The 17,289-nt window shown below is 50.3% G+C and overlaps 2 protein-coding genes across 7 annotated transcripts in view; one reads left to right on the plus strand and one right to left on the minus strand.

The window, feature by feature from the left end:
• MYH10 (myosin heavy chain 10) overlaps window positions 1–11,242 on the plus strand; it is a 100,402-nt gene extending 89,160 nt beyond the window's left edge. For both annotated transcript variants that reach the window (XM_040580535.1, XM_040580526.1), the window contains 11 exons: window positions 404–652; window positions 1,186–1,398; window positions 1,902–2,114; window positions 3,417–3,578; window positions 5,016–5,144; window positions 6,385–6,473; window positions 6,715–6,838; window positions 6,946–7,154; window positions 8,033–8,141; window positions 8,507–8,679; window positions 9,429–11,242. In XM_040580535.1, the coding sequence (XP_040436469.1) occupies window positions 404–652; window positions 1,186–1,398; window positions 1,902–2,114; window positions 3,417–3,578; window positions 5,016–5,144; window positions 6,385–6,473; window positions 6,715–6,838; window positions 6,946–7,154; window positions 8,033–8,141; window positions 8,507–8,679; window positions 9,429–9,573 (1,815 nt within the window). In that variant the 3' untranslated portion in view covers window positions 9,574–11,242. The remainder of the gene's footprint in view (window positions 1–403; window positions 653–1,185; window positions 1,399–1,901; window positions 2,115–3,416; window positions 3,579–5,015; window positions 5,145–6,384; window positions 6,474–6,714; window positions 6,839–6,945; window positions 7,155–8,032; window positions 8,142–8,506; window positions 8,680–9,428) is intronic.
• An 841-nt stretch (window positions 11,243–12,083) lies between these two features.
• The window catches only part of NDEL1 (nudE neurodevelopment protein 1 like 1), a 29,197-nt gene continuing 23,991 nt past the window's right edge, over window positions 12,084–17,289 (minus strand). For 4 of the 5 annotated variants that reach the window (XM_040580574.1, XM_040580582.1, XM_040580557.1 and 1 more), the window contains one exon: window positions 12,084–13,800. In XM_040580574.1, the coding sequence (XP_040436508.1) occupies window positions 13,713–13,800 (88 nt within the window). In that variant the 3' untranslated portion in view covers window positions 12,084–13,712. Of the gene's footprint in view, window positions 13,801–17,209; window positions 17,224–17,289 lie in introns of all 5 variants that reach the window. The other variant, XM_040580566.1, reaches the window with a different exon arrangement.

Below are 17,289 nucleotides of genomic sequence, written 5' to 3' on the forward strand. Positions count from 1 at the left end.
TTCTGAACAAGGAAGAACTTCACCTTGAGGGTGGCAGAGCCCTGGCACAGGCTGCCCAGAGAGGCTGTGGGGTCTCCTTCGCTGGAGACATTCAAACCCACCTGGAGATGGCTCTGTGCAGCATCTCTAGGAGAGCTGCTGCAGCAGGGGGATGGGCTGGGTGGGCTCCAGGTGCCTTCCAACCCTGACCAGTGTGTGGTCTTTCTCCATTGCAGTGATGACCAGTACAACTAACTGCAGTGGGCAGGACTTTCTCCTACTTGGTATCCTGCTAGCTCACAATTTTTGTGTTACTTTAGCTCTAGTAATAACATCTGTTTCTAGTTTTGTATTTTGGACCTGATGCCTTTCTCTCCTTATTATGATTCACTAAGGAACATTATTTTCTTTTGTTACGTTTCAGTTAGCTGATGCTAAGAAAAAGGTAGATGATGACTTGGGAACCATTGAAGGCTTGGAGGAAAATAAGAAGAAATTACTGAAGGACGTGGAGTCCTTAAGCCAGCGCCTAGAGGAGAAGGCAATGGCTTATGACAAACTGGAAAAGACGAAGAATCGCCTGCAGCAAGAGCTGGATGACTTGATGGTAGACCTAGATCATCAGCGCCAGATTGTGTCCAACTTGGAGAAAAAGCAGAAGAAGTTTGATCAGGTAGTCTAGTTTCCTGTCACCTTGGTGCTTTCTATGAGTTTTAAGTGGCATCTTGTTAATACTGCATAAGTGAGCCTTGTATAAAGACTTAGGGTACTGTGGTTAATGGTAAATTTTTGTGAGCAGCTTGGCCTTTGTTACTCTTAACTTGCCACTTAAAACTTCAGTGAGCTAAAGGCCAGCTTTCAGCCTTGTTAGATCAAGCAATAAGCTATTTATATACAAAAAAGAAATTGCATTGGGACAAAAACTTAAGATTATTATTGTAATCCCTCAGACAGACTTAGAAAGGATGTGAGGACTGAAAGACAATAATATTAGAACTTACTTAATCTTGATTAGTAGCTTGCTTTCCTCATCTCATCCCAGAGTAGCTGTTTTTTTACTAGCACTTTGATCAAGACTGAGAGACTAGACAGTTGTGAATGCCAATTAAACTTAAAGCATTAACCACTTCATTGACCAAGACACCTGAGGCAGGAAGGACTTGATTATACAACTTATGAGAGGGATTAATTATTTCTTATGTTCAGATGCTGGCAGAAGAAAAGAACATTTCTGCCAGATATGCAGAGGAAAGAGATCGTGCTGAAGCAGAAGCAAGGGAGAAGGAAACCAAAGCACTGTCTCTGGCCAGGGCTTTGGAAGAAGCCCTGGAAGCTAAGGAAGAATTTGAAAGACAGAACAAACAGTTGCGTGCAGATATGGAAGACTTAATGAGCTCTAAAGATGATGTGGGCAAAAATGTAAGTACATTTCCATACCTGTTTTGTTATGTACTGCATAGAGAATAACACGGGGAAACTCACTGGCTGGAGAAGTATATTTGACACAAAACCAGAACTTTTTGAAGCTGATTTATAATCGAAAATTCTGGAGGCCTGAATGCTCAGAATAAGGGGGTGGTCTTTTTTAACATGAGGCTTCTTCAGAAGATACGGAGACATGGAGAGCAGTGCTGGCCAAACGACTCGTGGCACCTGTGCTAAATTTAACAGCTTGTCTCACTACTACTTTTTCTCTGTGTTTTTCTCTTTTTACACTGTACAGCTTACCTATCTGCATAGATGTTTGTTGGGTTCTCTAATACAGACTTAGAGATGCTGCTCTGCCTCTTCTGATTCGTTGTCCGGTTAGGAGCATCACAAAACGTAGTGTCTTGAGTTCATATAATGTTTTATTTTGCTGTTAATAACTGCTGATGTTGAGGTACCTGTAGGAAAGGGTCTGATTGATGCTTGTGGCTTAGGTCCATGAACTGGAGAAGTCAAAGAGAACTTTAGAGCAACAGGTTGAAGAGATGAGGACTCAGCTTGAGGAACTGGAAGATGAACTGCAGGCCACAGAAGATGCTAAGCTTCGTTTGGAGGTGAACATGCAAGCTATGAAAGCCCAGTTTGAGAGAGATCTGCAAGCCAGAGACGAACAGAATGAAGAGAAGAAGAGGATGCTGGTTAAACAAGTATGTCTGTTTTACTGTCCTTCATAGCAAGAAGGGTGAGGATCTTTTGCCAAAGCTCTGTGGTTTCAGTGATAACTTGCTACCAGAAAAATAAAACTCTTTGCGTAAAGATCCCATTCTACAGAATTCCCAAGCACTGATCTTTACAAACAATAGACTCTGTCTTGTTAAGGACTGGCCATGGTCAACTGTTAATGTTAGTCTGCTGCTGATGGTCCTCCAAAATCACTCAGCCTGGGCACAGAGGTTTGGCTATCGCTGCGTGGGTGTGTTTCAGGGACAGGGGTATGGTATTTGGACTTTCACGCCCATCTTATTCGATGTACAGGAACAAATTCGATGTACAGGATGCAAAGATAGACTGAAAAAAACCTGCGGTGAAGTAAATGGTTTCCTAAATGAAAATAGTAGCAAAGATTCGAGATTTGCCAGACTTGAGGATTCTAGTAGCACAAAGCAGATCAGAAGAGACTCAAAAATAAACTTTAAAATTTCATGCTTGGAAGGGAAGGTGGTTCTAAATTACAATTACCTTTGAGGGAAAAAACACCCAAGATTTGTCATAAGAAAACAAAAATGTACAATTACTGAGAATTGCAGTATAGAGATACCTTAGAAATAAACGTGGCCTAGCGGGCTTTTGGCATTCACTGCAATGCAAAATTCAAATGGTTTGCGCTGGACAAGAGCTCTTGACCTAGCATGAGGAGAGAGGCTTGCTTCAGAATAAAATACATTCTTTCATGTTGGCAACCTGTGATATCTCTTGCTCAGTTTTATTTTTGCATAAGTATGGCTTAGTTCGTGTTGGCTTGCTGCTTAGATACTTTTCTGTTTTGTTTAAAAAAAAAAAGTTGTTGGAGTATAAATTTTACTAGCACAGCTGTTTCAAAGGGAACTATTTCTTTTTTTTTTTCTTGAGAAAATGAGGTGATTCTACTTCTTATTCTCCTCTTCGTGGTTCGATCAGAATTAGTGACATCCATCCGAAAGTGATAACCTAAATGTGGGCAGATGTGCTGAGCATGAAGCAGATCACCAAGTAGCTGAACAGATGAAATGCTTCAGATGCTGAGTTACTGTCTTTGTTTTCCTTTTTGTCAGTTCAGAGAGATCTGCTTCTGGATTTGTTTTTGCCATCTGCAGTGTCCTCCCCTGTAGCTTACATTCTTTAGTCCTCTTCCAATTGAGCAATGTTAATTCTGCTCTGCAAAGGCCTTTTGAGTCACCGACGTTTTGTTAGGAATTTGTTCGCTCCCTTCCTTACTGGAACTGAGCCTGTTAAATGCCTTGATTTCACAGGTGCGAGAGCTGGAGGCAGAACTGGAAGATGAGCGCAAACAGAGGGCTCTTGCTGTGGCAGCCAAGAAGAAAATGGAGATGGATCTGAAAGACCTGGAAGGTCAGATAGAAGCTGCAAACAAGGCTCGAGATGAAGCAATCAAACAGCTACGTAAGCTCCAGGTAGGCATAGCTAAGCAGCTGAGCTGCTTTCTCTCCTGGTGACAGTCTTGTCAAGGGTGTTGCTTTTCATTAAATACATTTGTAGCTCGAAGGCAAAAGGATTATCAGACTTGACTATGCTGACATATGTCATAGAGTATCTCAAAACTCCTCTTCTACTTTTGTTGGCAAGATTGTTCCCCATATACTTCTATCAGGAGTCATCTTTTTCTTTATTTCAACGCTTTGCACAAGGACTTACTGAGTGTTGCTTTCTGGGCTCCATTTCTAAAATTTATGGTGGTTTGTGGGGTTTTTGTTTGGTTTTTTTAACTGATTTGAGCTCAGCTCTTGCTGACTGCTTCTTCCTCAAGTTGTTGAACTTTTTAAGGTGTTTTCAGCCAAAAATGCTCCAGAGAAAAAGGAGTAAATTTTTGCTGTTAAAAAGCTCCAAGATGCCCATTCTTTTTAGTTTGGCAAGAAAAAAAACAGTCCTTGTGTCAAGGATTTATTCCCATTCCCAGAAAAACACTCAACGTTTGGTAGACTTCTGTTTTGGGCAGAAATTGTCAGCGCCATGGCCTGAGGCTGCAGGAGTGCGAGGCCGTGGCAAGACCACGTGAAGCATGCAGCAAACTAGATTGCCTTTCTGCCATGTCCACTTTATTCTTTGGCCACCCTACTTCGAATCCTACCTCAGCTGAATGAGGGAAGTTCTGGAACAGAGCCCTGGGTGCAAGGAGGGAGCATATGTTAAAGCCAGAAACGCTGGTACCCAGCAGTACTCTTGTCCAGAGGGCAGGACAGCTGGAGAGTTCATACCTTGGGCTCTGTACGCTTCCTTACAAGCACCCAAAGTCAGTGGCCTCTTGCCTGGTGGGTGTTCTAAACATGCAGGTACCACTTCAGTGCACTTTCTCTGACTTTCTTACTCATAGCATCTCAAGTCAAACTTGTGGAGATTAAGATCTCAGTCTGTCAGCAGCGTTTAAAGGAAACATAAATAATATGTGCTTCTAGGTGTGCAAAACAGGGCGTTACTTTAGCACTGAGAACAGTTTCTTACCTTGACAACTTGTAATAAGTTGGGGGGGGGGGGGGGGGTCAGTCAATTTAAGTAAACTTTTTACAAGCCAAGAGCTTTACCCTCTCCATAAGTTTCATGAGAAGTGAAACTGAACAGCTCTTTATTAACAGAGATTTTTCCCGCAAGAAGTATACCAGATAAATGAGGTGAAGTCTTATAATGTGATATTTCTGACAAGGAATTGCGTGATGGAAAGATGAGAAAGTGAAATTTTTCTATGAAATGAAGTACTGAAAATGTATTGAAATGGAATGAAGCTGCTTTGGGAGGAAGGCCTTGCCTCTTAAGGGCCAAAATGCTTCAGAACTGCTAACAGATCTCGTGATTGTCCTAATGCACGGCTTTTTCTTTCCCCTGCTTTGCAACTGCAGGCTCAGATGAAAGACTACCAGCGGGAGCTGGAAGAAGCCCGTGCATCCAGAGACGAGATCTTTGCGCAGTCCAAAGAGAGTGAAAAGAAGCTCAAAGGTCTCGAAGCAGAAATACTGCAGCTCCAAGAGGTGAGATTGAAATCTAAGAAACTTGGTTTCCTTGCTAGAGTAAGGTGAAGATCAGAGTAAAAAAAGTAAGAAGCGATCTAGTGAGTTGAACAGAGAAATGGGAGCCAGGAGAACTTTCTCCTCCCTCCCTGCCCCAGGTTGTCAGTGAACTTTCATGGCTTTGTAGGAATCATTCTAGCCTGGACTTCACTTCTCTGCCTGGGCAGTAGGGAAGCTTTACTACCGCTTAAACAGATTTGAGGCCTCACTAAACTTTGCAAGGTGGTTGGAGAGTCCCTGAAAGGTTCAGCGCCCAGTGTCAGTACTACATCGAGCATTAGAAATATATGAACACCTAACAACCTCTCCAGTACCTCGGTGGCCCATTGAAATCTCCGGAGGTTTCTCACTCTGCCCTCTTAGGTCCTCATCCCCTTCTCTGCTGGGCGCGTGCTCCCTCGTAGCTGGCAGTTTATGTAAGAGCTCTAAGCCTTGCTAGGTATCCCTTATCTCCCGTTATCTCCCTGGGCTGCCCCAAGGTCAAACATCAGCAGAGCTGCTTTGTGTGAGCGCCTGCCTCTTCTGTGCTCTGTGTTAGCTGCAGACCAAAGCTTGAAACAGTCGCTCAGCTCTCACTACACTGAGCCTTTACAGATAACCTACGACTTACTAGAGCTTCTCCATGTCATTCTTCTGTGGACTGCAAACTTGTCAGCCTTGCACTTGCAATGCATTTAATTGTCCCTCTTATCAAATGCTTGGGTGTTTCTGCCAATTAACAGAGTTTTATAATGAGATTCAGTGTTGTTCGTACTGTTGTGCTAAAGCTTTTATTTTCTATACTTTGCTTGCATTCATGCTATGTACTCTGTAAGAACCTAAAAAATTTTGCTAAATTTAGTGCCCGCTTTACACTGAATGTGTTTATTAGAGTATGTGACAGAATGGTTTTCTCCTGCTGTTTAAGGCTTGAATGTCACTGATTTTCACAGATATTTTTTTTTCCCCTTAACTTTGTGCAAGGAACGCTTCAGGGACAGGGAGAAGTAAATCCGCTGTAGCCATATGACAGTTTTGGGGGGAAAATACTAAGACAATGTGTCCTGCTAGCTTCTACAGCTGTCTCTTCTGCTTGTCCATTAAAAGAGCTCAGGGATATCACACTTCACAGCATCTCCCAGAAGCTATTAGAAGGCTCAATTGTTTGCAGAAGTTTTGAGATTTCTAATGCTGTAACGAGTCTTTTCCTAAACCTTCACAGGAGTTTGCTGCATCTGAAAGAGCCCGTCGTCACGCTGAGCAAGAAAGGGATGAGTTGGCTGATGAGATTGCAAACAGTGCTTCAGGAAAGTGAGTCATCAAATCTATTAATTGTGCATCTTCAGGCACCAGCAGCTGTAGTTCTCAGTAGTCTGCTTGCAAATGCTGTATTGACCTGTCTGCGTGATAAAAATTCCTTCTTGTTATGAAGAGAATTGCAGACACAGTAGCTTCTCATGGCAATTTGCAGCACCTAAAGTATCAAAGCAAACTAACCGGTAGCTTTGTATCCCATCTGAACATGTCTTGACCCAAATACTGCCTTTTCTAGATCAGCGCTGCTGGATGAGAAGCGCCGGCTGGAAGCTCGCATTGCCCAGCTGGAGGAAGAGCTCGAGGAAGAGCAGAGCAACATGGAGCTCCTCAACGAACGGTTCCGAAAGACGACGCTGCAGGTGAATCTGTTGTTGGCAGTGCCTTAGGGGCAATTTGTGTTTCATTGTGCAGTTAAGTGGAGGCTCTGAATAGCACCAAATAATCTCCTGCTCTTCTCATCTGAAAGGTTGACACGCTTAATTCTGAGCTAGCTGGGGAGCGGAGTGCTGCCCAGAAGAGTGAAAATGCGCGGCAGCAGCTGGAAAGGCAGAACAAAGAGCTGAAAGCCAAGCTGCAGGAACTGGAGGGATCTGTGAAGTCTAAGTTCAAGGCAACAATTTCTACTCTAGAAGCCAAGATTGTGCAGCTAGAAGAACAGCTTGAGCAGGAAGCCAAGTAAGGGGCGAGAAAAAAAAAATGGTTTGCCTGTGTTTGCTCTGTCAGTGGAGTGTCTGAAACCTCAGTGCTTTAAGTTTTTGTAGGGCTGAGCTGTGGGTGTACAGCGCAGGCATGAGGGTTTCTTATCTGGAACCTGTTTAGGGGACATGCTTTCACAAGGCAGCTGTAAAGTAACTGCGCTTGAAAGTTTCAGAATCTCCTTGCTCTGTAACTGGAAGTGCTGAATTAACTCTTGAAATTAACCCGGTGCATGTGTTGACTGGTAGTCCCAGGATCCGTAAGGTGCTGCAGAAGTTTCCTGAGGGAAGATGCAACGTATCCGTAAGGCACCTGGTCTCTTAGGTTAGAGGAAGCACAGCTTAGGTGTGACAGCTTAAGCTGGTTGAAGTGAATCCTGTGCTCTGCAGAAATCTTTCTGCAGTGAGCTCTTCCCGTCTATCCTCACCATCTTGGCCCCCCAAGTATTTTATTTTTTGGTGGTTTTTTTTTACTGGTTCCTCCCCAGCATGTGAAGGTGGATTATCTTATCATTGTTTCCATTCTTTTTGTGCTTTTGGCTCTGCGGGGGGACTGTGTTAACTTTGAAGCTGTTCTGTTCAGTCTCATTGTGAAGAAGCACCTTCTTAACCCTCCTGTCCCCCCTGCCTGCCTTCCGTGCTCCTGTTGCTCCAGCACTAAGGCTTCTTGCCTTCAAAGCTGCATCCCAGCCAGCCACCAGCGCACTTCAAACCAAGTCAGTTCTGCCGGTGGTGGCAGGTGTGTTAAGAGGACTCGAGTATCAGTTGCACAGTGAGGCGAGAGCCTTTCAGAAGGGGTTGGTCTTGCGTTCCCAGCCTTCAAGTACTGGGACAAATTATGGCTTTTGATTATTCTAGGGAAAGAGCAGCTGCTAACAAATTGGTCCGTCGTACAGAGAAGAAGTTGAAAGAAGTCTTCATGCAGGTGGAGGACGAGCGTCGACACGCAGACCAGTACAAGGAACAGGTAGGTGGAACCTTTTGGGGCCTGTTCCTCAGAAAAGGCAAATAAAACCAGACTTTGAGTAGAAAGGGCTTGTTAAGAAGCATTTGACTGAAAAGATCTAAGGGAATCTATCTTGATGACTAAACCACTGGAGTAATTCCCAGCAGTCAAAACCTCCCTGTGTTAGCTCTGGTGCGGTGGTCTGTTGGTCTCTCAGGCCCAGGAGCTCAGCGGTGGTTCCAGGGATCCAGGCTGGACTCTGCAGTGAGGCTGGTGATGGTTCCTCTCCAGCTGGGACCACTGGGGAGGACGGGGTGGTAGCTGGCCCCGCGTCATGGGGTCGCAGCTGTCTGGTTTAATCCTGAGTACCTGGGTTTGTGTTCTAGATGGAAAAGGCAAATGCCAGAATGAAGCAGCTCAAACGCCAGCTGGAGGAGGCCGAAGAGGAAGCCACACGTGCAAATGCTTCTCGACGTAAACTTCAGCGTGAGCTGGACGATGCCACAGAGGCTAATGAGGGCCTGAGCCGGGAGGTCAGCACCCTGAAAAACAGGCTAAGGTAAGCGGCAGCGGCAGCAGGCAGGGCTTTACCTGGGCCCTGGGTGCCCCCAGGCTGTCTCCGTACTGCGGCCCTGGGCAGCAGCCAGCTCTGGTGTTAGGGAGTGGGTCTGACTGGAGCCTGCTGGGAAGTGCTGGCTGAGCCCGCTGATGGTCACCGGGAAGCTGCCCGTACCACAGGGATATTCCTGACAACTCTTGAGCCTCAACTCTTCGGGGCTGACCCTGGCAGCTTCCCTGGGGCCGCCAGTTCAGTCCAGCCAAAGGGAAACAGCGCAGAGGCGACAGCGCAGCGGGGGGTTCCGTGGCTGGCCCTGATCCCTTCTCTCCTGACCCTCACCCTGGCGGGAGCGTTTCGGCATGTTCCGTGGCAGCGGGTCTCTGCGATCGAGCGCTGTCGGGCACAGGCAGGAGTTGGCAGCGGCGAGGCTGCTGCAGACGCAGACGAGCAGTCGGTGCTTTCTCGGGGAGCCCGCCGCTCAGCGCTTGGGCTGTGCTTGGTGCTCGTACACAGACGATGCCCCGAGTTACTCGGGAGTTGCAAAACGAAGGCAGTGGTGTGAGCTGAGCAGGGGTGCCGGAGTGCCAGGCTACGTGTGAGCACAGGGTGTCGGGACACCGCGTGTGAAATCTGTGCCGAGGGCGGCGCGGAGCTGAGCTGCCCCGTTCCCCCGTGGCTCGGCAGGGAGCTGTGTCGGGAGCGGGGCTGCGGGCGAGCTGTGAACCCCCCCGCCCGCTTCTTGTTTGCAGGAGGGGGGGGCCCATCACCTTCTCCTCAAGTCGATCCGGGAGGCGGCAGCTGCACATCGAGGGGGCCTCGCTGGAGCTCTCGGATGACGACGCGGAGAGCAAAGGCAGCGATGTGAACGAAGCGCAGCCGGCCCCTGCCGAGTAGAGCCCCGCCGCACCGTTTGCATGCAGAGACCTTGACACAACAGCCGGCAGGAGGAGGAGGAGGAGGAAGAGGACTTCCCTAAGCACCGAACTGCCTTGTGGCCATAAATCTGCCTTACGAAACGTCGGCATGCTACAAGGTTACTTACCCTAGGTCAACTATGTCTTAAGGCTCTCCAGCCTCACCATACTGTACCCTGCTTCAGATATAGGTACAACTGCTTTTTTTATATATAGTAAACAAAATGGGATCGTCTCTGTTCAGTGCATCTACTTTCCAGATACTCATCGTAAAGCCATTTTATAAAGCATCATGTGAAGGATGAAACTACTTTTTTTTTTTTTTTTTTTTTTTAATCGATACAGAAACTCCATTCCCAGAGGGTAGGTGGTTGGGACAGACCCATTGTCATGACTATGCATGCTTTGTTGTACAGCCAGCATCCTTCCATTTCTCCTGTGCTCAGACGGGCCCGGGCTAGATCGAGTCTGTTGGATCATTGAAGACCAAACTGCACCCGTTATCTTTCTTTTTTTCTCCTAATTGTTGTGATCAGCACACAATCAGCGAGCGAACTGTGAAAAGGCCTTGGGAAGTGTGTAGAGGGAAATGTAGGGATGAATGAGTAGTGTCCGTTTTTAACCTGCAATATCATTTTGAAGTGTTCTCAGCACCTGCTTCATCAGTTAGTGTTCATGCAGTACAGGCAAACCGAAACAGCGTCACCGCTCCTCATCTGTACAGTACTTCGGCGTTTGTAGAGACCTGCTATTACCATGCCCAACAGATCTGTGTATATATTAAGGCTAGTATAATGTGAACACCAGTGGAAAATAAACATACAACACAGGCAAAATTAATTTATTAATTTATGGCCGAGTGAGTTAGTCCTCAGGCTGCGGGGCCGCGTGGCGAGAGGCGGCACAGGCGATGCCGTAGCAGCCGGCCTGGCGCTCCTGGGGCACTGGCCCACGGGCCAGCCCAGCGCAGCAGGGCCCGTACTGTGCGGCGTGGGGCTCGTGTGGAGCCGGTGGCTGCAGGGGTTCAGCGATGGATGTTGCCTGCCTACGAGTTAACATGCCAGTGGATGTGAATCATTTTTTTTTTTTTTTTTTTTGGTTGTTTTTTTTTTAATTATTATTTTGAACAGTATTACAGCGAGTAGTTAGCATTCTTTTTGTTTAAATAGCTGAAAAACTGACATTACAGAAAGTGCCTTAGACACTACAGTACTAAGACAATGTTACATATATAATTTGCCTATATGACAATGATTTAATGTATTAATTTTGACTGTGCTTCATATCATGTACCTCTCTAGTCCAAGTGGTATTATTGATACTAGTGACGATGAATCAGTGTTAACTAGGAAACTTCCTCTGCCACATGCTCAAAAAACCATGGATTTCCTTTTTTTGGTTAAAAGCTTTAACATCTGTCGCACAGGTTTTGTTGTGTGTGTTTGGATATTTTTAATCAAACTGGCTGTTGACCACCAGGCATCTGACTGCAAATATCTTGTTTTCTTGTATACCCATATTTCTAGACAATGATTTTTGTAAGACAATAAATTTATTCATTATAGATGCAGCCGCCTGCTCTGTTTACTTACCAGAAGAGCTACTCCTGAGGCTGGCATAGACCTTAATAAACAAGAATATGATTGGAAGCTGCCTTTTCCCTTCTTCCTCTTCTGTTGGCTTGCTTTTCCTTTTATTTTGAGCTAAAATACAGCACAACCAGCCTGGGCTGGGCCCCGAGCCTTTGGAACTGTTACCGCAGCGCGGAGGGGGAGGGGAGCTCGGACCCCTCGTTTCACCCAGCCTGGACCAGGGTGCTGGTGGTATAACGAGGTGCAGGGTCTGTTCTGGTGGGGCAGGAGGCTGCAGGGTGGGCGAGGGCCGGTTGCTGTGTCTGCCCAGAAAACACGGCCCAGGGGAGGGGAGTGAGGGAGAGGGGGTAGGGGGGCAGCAGCTGCTCTGACCCCTTCGGTGAGCACCAGCTCCCGGTGCCCTGTTCAGTCCCAGGCACCTTCTCAAGTGCCTCCTTCCACGTGAGGGGCTGCTGCTCCCCCCGACGAGCACGGGGCGATGAAAGGCTTTTCCCGGCCCCAGGAACAGCTGCCTCTTACTGGCGCCTTTCAGGAGGAAGGAGCTGGGTGGGCCAGCCCCATCAGCCGCGGCAGGGGGAGAGCCAGCATGGGCTGCAGGTCCTGAGCCGCCTGCGAGAGGCTCTGCCAGCCCCCGTGTCGGGCACCCAGGCCCGCGGGAAGGGCAGGAGAACCCTCAGCCTGCCTGTTCCCTGGGGGAGACTGAGGCAGCAAAAAGCCCCGGGAATCCTGCCCTGCCCCCCGGAGCAGAGGCTGCTGCTGTCTGCCCAATACAAGCAGCACAAGCAGCACGCCGGGGAGCACCAGCAGCAACCAGTGCCACCCCCCCTCCCCGGGGCTGGGCAGAACGCGCTCCATGACAAAATACAGGCACCGGCACCATTTCTGCAAAATCCACTGATTCCACATGAAAAGAACTTTATTTTTGTGGAAGATTACTCGTTTGTTTTTTGTCTGTTGTTTTAAACCACATCATGATCTGTGTCGCCACGGTGGGACGGTACGCTGTCCTATTGAAACATGCCATATAGATTTTGAATAAATAAAGCTACAAAGCCCAAGTTATGTACAAAGACCTTAGGCAAAGATATTATGTTTACAAACCTATGTACAATAAAACAAATGTAAACAGTCAAATGCAGCAGAGGATGCGCAGGAAAGGAGGACCATACAAACCCTGACGGTGAGGCGGGGGCTTCCCACCTCCCTTCTGCTGGGCCAAGGGTTTTCCTCAGCGCTCGTAAATAAACCAACTTGGAGCTGCGGAACCAACTGAACGTGACCAGGCTGGGAACAACGATTCCTAAACCCCCAGATCAAACCCCGGCTGGGTTTGCTGGTTCGTTTTAAAAATCCACCAACTCTGAGGCACATAGACAGAGAAATCGCACAAATACGTTGCTTCAAAGACCCACAAGGTAACACTGCCGCCCACAACTGTCACAGAAGCCTGTCGGTGACACTGTAAAGTCCAGTCATATATTACACAGATCGGAACATGATTGTGACGGTTACAGGGTCCTGGGGGGGCCACGGGCATGGTGGCCAGCTGGGTTAGCGGCTTCCTCAGGCTCTCGGGGAGCCGCTGTGGCAGGGGCTGGATGAAGGTGGGGTACAAGGGGCTGGGAAGCCGTGCGGCACCGTCAGCGCCTACAGCAGCTGAGCACCCTTCTGCCCCGCGGCCGGGTGGGTGCAGGAGCACCAAGGGAGAACGCTGCAGCAGCGCTCGGCTCTGCCAGCTTGCGCTAAGGCATTTGATGTTGCAGCTGATGGGTGCAGGGCCTGCGACGGGCACCCCCAGTGCACTGCCCCCCCCAGCACCCCCAGCTGCCTCTCAGCTGCAGCCCCGCAGCAGCCCGGCTGCCTCTGCCGCACAGGCAGGATCACCGGGGCCACCAGGGACACCCGCACAGGCAGGGCCACCAGGGCCACCCACCCTCCCCTGCCCACTCCAACCCAGGGCAGGGGTCAGGCACACACCAGCAGCGACGGCCGCGCGCCTGCCCAGCAGTAATGCATTCAGCCGCAGTAACTGAGTCACATACCTGGACCCGATTCCCAGGTGCAAGTGTCCAAAGTGCCATCGCAGAGCCTCACCCAGGGCCTCCTTCAAGAAGTCTGAGCCTTACTGGGAGGGCGGCAGCAGGATGCTGGAGCGGGCAGGGAGAGGGGGAGCCTTTAAGAGGAGCGGCCAACGTTTGTGTCATGCCAAACCTAAGTTATGGAAAAGACAAAGCGAGGGGCCGAGGACTGCCTGGCCAAGGTTTGGCCATCCCCTGAAACACAGCACTGCGTGTCTCAGCTTGCGCAGCACAGGGTGTGGGGCCAAGTCAGAGAACATCTGCTACAGCAACAGGAGAAAATAAACTGCATTAACAGGACATGAAGGGCCGTGAGCACAGGGTCTCCTCTGGCAGCACGGTGCAGGTCGTGTTCCAGCGGCGTGGGAACGGGAACAATTCTGGGAGCAGTTCTTCTCTTGGTGGGCCGAGAAAAGCATCCGCAAGTCCGAACACGACCTCCCGCGGGCTCATACACTCAGGGGGAGCATGCCAGGCGCTGAGGATGGTCGAGAGGCTCCCAGTCCAGGAGGACCTTGATCAAAGCCGTTTACTGCCCTGAGAAGCAACAAGAGACAGTGATGAGCAGCTCCAGAGACGGCACCGCTCACCTCTCCCCATCACCAGCAACTGGAAGACAGACCCCTCGCCTCCCTCACTGCACCCATCACCCTGACTGTAGGGCTGCTCGGTGGTGCAGGAGCAGAGCCAACACAGGACAGCATCAGGGCTCCCACCTCTGGCTGCGAGGACCGGTGCTCACACGCAGCCAGGGATACACAGGTGGGTGCCCGACCCATCACCCAGAGCAGGTACATCACCAGCCCGGCAGGACGAGTGGCTCCTGCACAGACCCTGGGCCCGCTGGGGCTACACGATGGGGTGGACACAGCTGAAGGCACCAGGCACAACAGCGCTGGAGGCTCGGTCCCCGTGGCCAGCCCCCTTCCCTCTGAATAGCCGCCCGTTTGCCCAGGAGCAGGACAGAGGGGCACAGGCAGCAGCACTCTCACGCAGGGCGCGCAGCAGGGCTGGGGCCGCCCCCACCCACGTCCCCAGGCCCGTCACAGCTGGCTACACAGGCTCTGCCCCGTCACGGGGATGGACACACGCACGGCGACGGGCTCTGTGAGGGCAGGCAGGCACATGTTAAAGCACAGCAGAGTCGCCTCTACACTACACTACTGCGGCTGGGGTGCAGGGGGGGCTCCGGATGCCTCCACACCCCCAGGGTCCATGGGCTCTCCCCTTCGCCAGGCTGCTGGGAGTAAGAACCTGGCTTCCTGGTGGGTTGAGAGAGGAGCACTTGGGTCTGCCAGCTTCTCCATCTCTACTGGGTTACAGCTTTGACAGATTTCCCGTAATTGGGCTCAACACACAGCGTCTGCCCAGGCTCACCATCTGCTGATCACCACCACCACAGCCCTGACAGCCAGAAGCAATTCTGTCCCGTCTCAGGATGGCACGTCCACCCCCACTGTTGCCCCAGAGCAGCACCCTGCCCTCACGGTCAGGTTTGTAACACCACAGGTGGGGGGAGAACCCCCCCACCCCCGCAAGGCAGGCCAGCCCCTGCCCCGATGTCCACCCGCTGCCAAGAAGGGGCCCCGCCAGCACCTCACCGGCTCTGCCCGAATCACCAGCACCCCAGAAGGTGCCATTCGGATCTCTCCTGGCAGAGCTACACGTGTGAGGAGGGACACGGCACGAGCCAGTCTTTGCTGCTCAGATCAGCAAGCTGCAGCGAGCAAAGGGAAAAACGAGAGGCGTGAGGGCTCTACAGATGAAGAAAAAGCCACCCTGCGAGCTGGTGGCTCTGGGGTCCCCGGCTGGACCTGGCGTATGCGCTCTGAGGCACGTCCCCCTCGCTGCCATCGCTGCCTAAGGGACCAGTGTGCCAGCCCCTCCCACATGGGTGGCTCACGACAGCACCTCCAGACAGAGCAGTGCTCTTTCCGTGGCACACGGCTCCTGTGCGGCTCGTGTTCACTGCTGACCTCGCACCTCCCGCATCAGGGATGCGGAAACCCCGCCAGCAAACCCAGGAGGCTGCTGTCGTTGCACCGGGCCGCTACAAAACCCTTCCAGAAGAGCAGATGAAGAACTAAAAATCTCAGTGCTTGCTAGCGAGGACAGATTCCCATGGTGACACGGCTCACCGCTAGAGCCAGGCTGTCTCCTTTTTGTCTCTTGCTCTTAAACATCCACACTAGCACAGCCTGAAGCACATCCCAGCAGCAGGGCCAGAGCAGGGAGAAACCGCCTTTCCCGCCTCCGCCCCATTAAGCTGGAAACTTCCAACTCCCATTTGAGTGTTGCTTCACTACATTTCAAAAGGCAAGTGCCTCCCTGGCTGCACGCATTAAATAGCTGCTGGAAGAGGCTTAGGGGCAGATGTATTTCACTATTTGCCTTTGGATGAAGGGGCATGAAGCCAACCTGATCCCGACATGAGTCTGCAAATTAGTTATCAGCTAGAAAGTGCCTCTGCCAAGTAGGACAGGGAGAGGGGAAAAAAAAAAAAAGAACACCAAAAAAACCACACACAACAAAACCCCCAGTGCCAAACAGGATTAAAATGGAGTAGTTTGCTGGCTTTGGGAAGGGTTAGAGAAAAGTGACATTCAACATCAGCAGCCTGGAAGTGCTTGTGTTTGATGAGTCGCATTAAAGCCAAGCTTTATGGATTTGTCACGTTTCCTGCACTAAATTGAGAGCCACTCTTTGCAACTGACAGACACCACGGGATGGTGCCCAGTCCCTGCTGCATGCAGGATGCGGCCCGGCCAATGCCAGCACCCTGGGCAGGCTGGCCAGGTCTGCAGCTCGGCTGAACGAGCACCAGTCCCCATCCCGGCTGTGCTGCCTCCAGCGTGGCACGGTGGGACAGGCAGGCTGGGGACAACTGACCCCTTTCAGGCCCATAGCAAGCGCCAACGCTCCCCACGCAGCCTGTCCTTGCAACCCAGCGATCCCCCAAAGCACTGCACCACGCCAGGCAGAAGGGTCCACATCCCTGCAGAGCTCAAACCTTGAAGCATTATCCCCCTCTGCACCACGCTAGCTGCCCTCCCAGCCACCAGGCGCCTCCCCACTGCTGCCTGTCAGCCTCCCTGACACGACATTGCTGAATCAAAACCCAATGTGTGGCATCAGCACATGGCGCTACACCAGGGACAGGCCGAAGGAAGCAGTACAAACCTTCGAATATTGCCGTTTCTGGGGCACCAACTGCTCCCAAAGCAGGTTTCCAGCACCCAAGCTGTGCCTGTGGGGAGAACGCCTCCCTGCAGCTGTCACCATCCAACGGACCTGCCTCTGCAGGCAGTTTCTCCTTTTAAACGAAACGACACGTCTCTCTAACCCTCCTCAGCCCCTGCTCAGAGTCATGTTTAGCAGCTTGGGTGCCCTCTTCCATCTCCCAGAGGTACACAAACGAGGCCAGAAGCTATGAAACCATCAGATGCTCAGCACAGATGCCACATGGACATGACAGGACTCTGCCTAAATTACCTGCGTCAAAAACAATCCAGCAATGCCTGAAACAAGAAGGGAGACCAAGCCCTATTATCACAGAGCCAGGGCAGCAAAAGGACAAGCGCTATAAGCATTGTGTTACAAATGTTAACCCGCACATGTGAAGTGCTCACAGCACTGTGATGCACAAGGGAGACATGAGAAGGCTTTCTGCTGAAGATGGAGAAAGATAGAAACCTCATTCAGAACCCTTTTGAGGTTTCCCCATTGTTTGCTGATTAAAAAAAATACAGCAGGGAGGCAGCTTCTCCCCAGATCAGCTCCTGCAGTCAGTTACCTGCCCTCGGTGCAGAAACAGAGATAAAGCAGGGGCTTTAGTTTGCTGAAAGCCAGTGCAGTAAGGGGGGCACAGGAAAAGGCTTCAACTAGTAGCAGCAACTGGGGGGCAAACTGAAAGCTGGCATTATGGCTGAGCTTACTGAGGTCTTACCCAGTCATGGATTTCTGTTGGTAACACGAAAACGCACACAAAAAAAAAAAAAAAGGGAAAAAAAGATCAGCATTACTGCA

Source organism: Falco naumanni, chromosome 1 (genome assembly GCF_017639655.2).
Source record: "Falco naumanni isolate bFalNau1 chromosome 1, bFalNau1.pat, whole genome shotgun sequence".
Classification (NCBI taxonomy): domain Eukaryota; kingdom Metazoa; phylum Chordata; class Aves; order Falconiformes; family Falconidae; genus Falco; species Falco naumanni.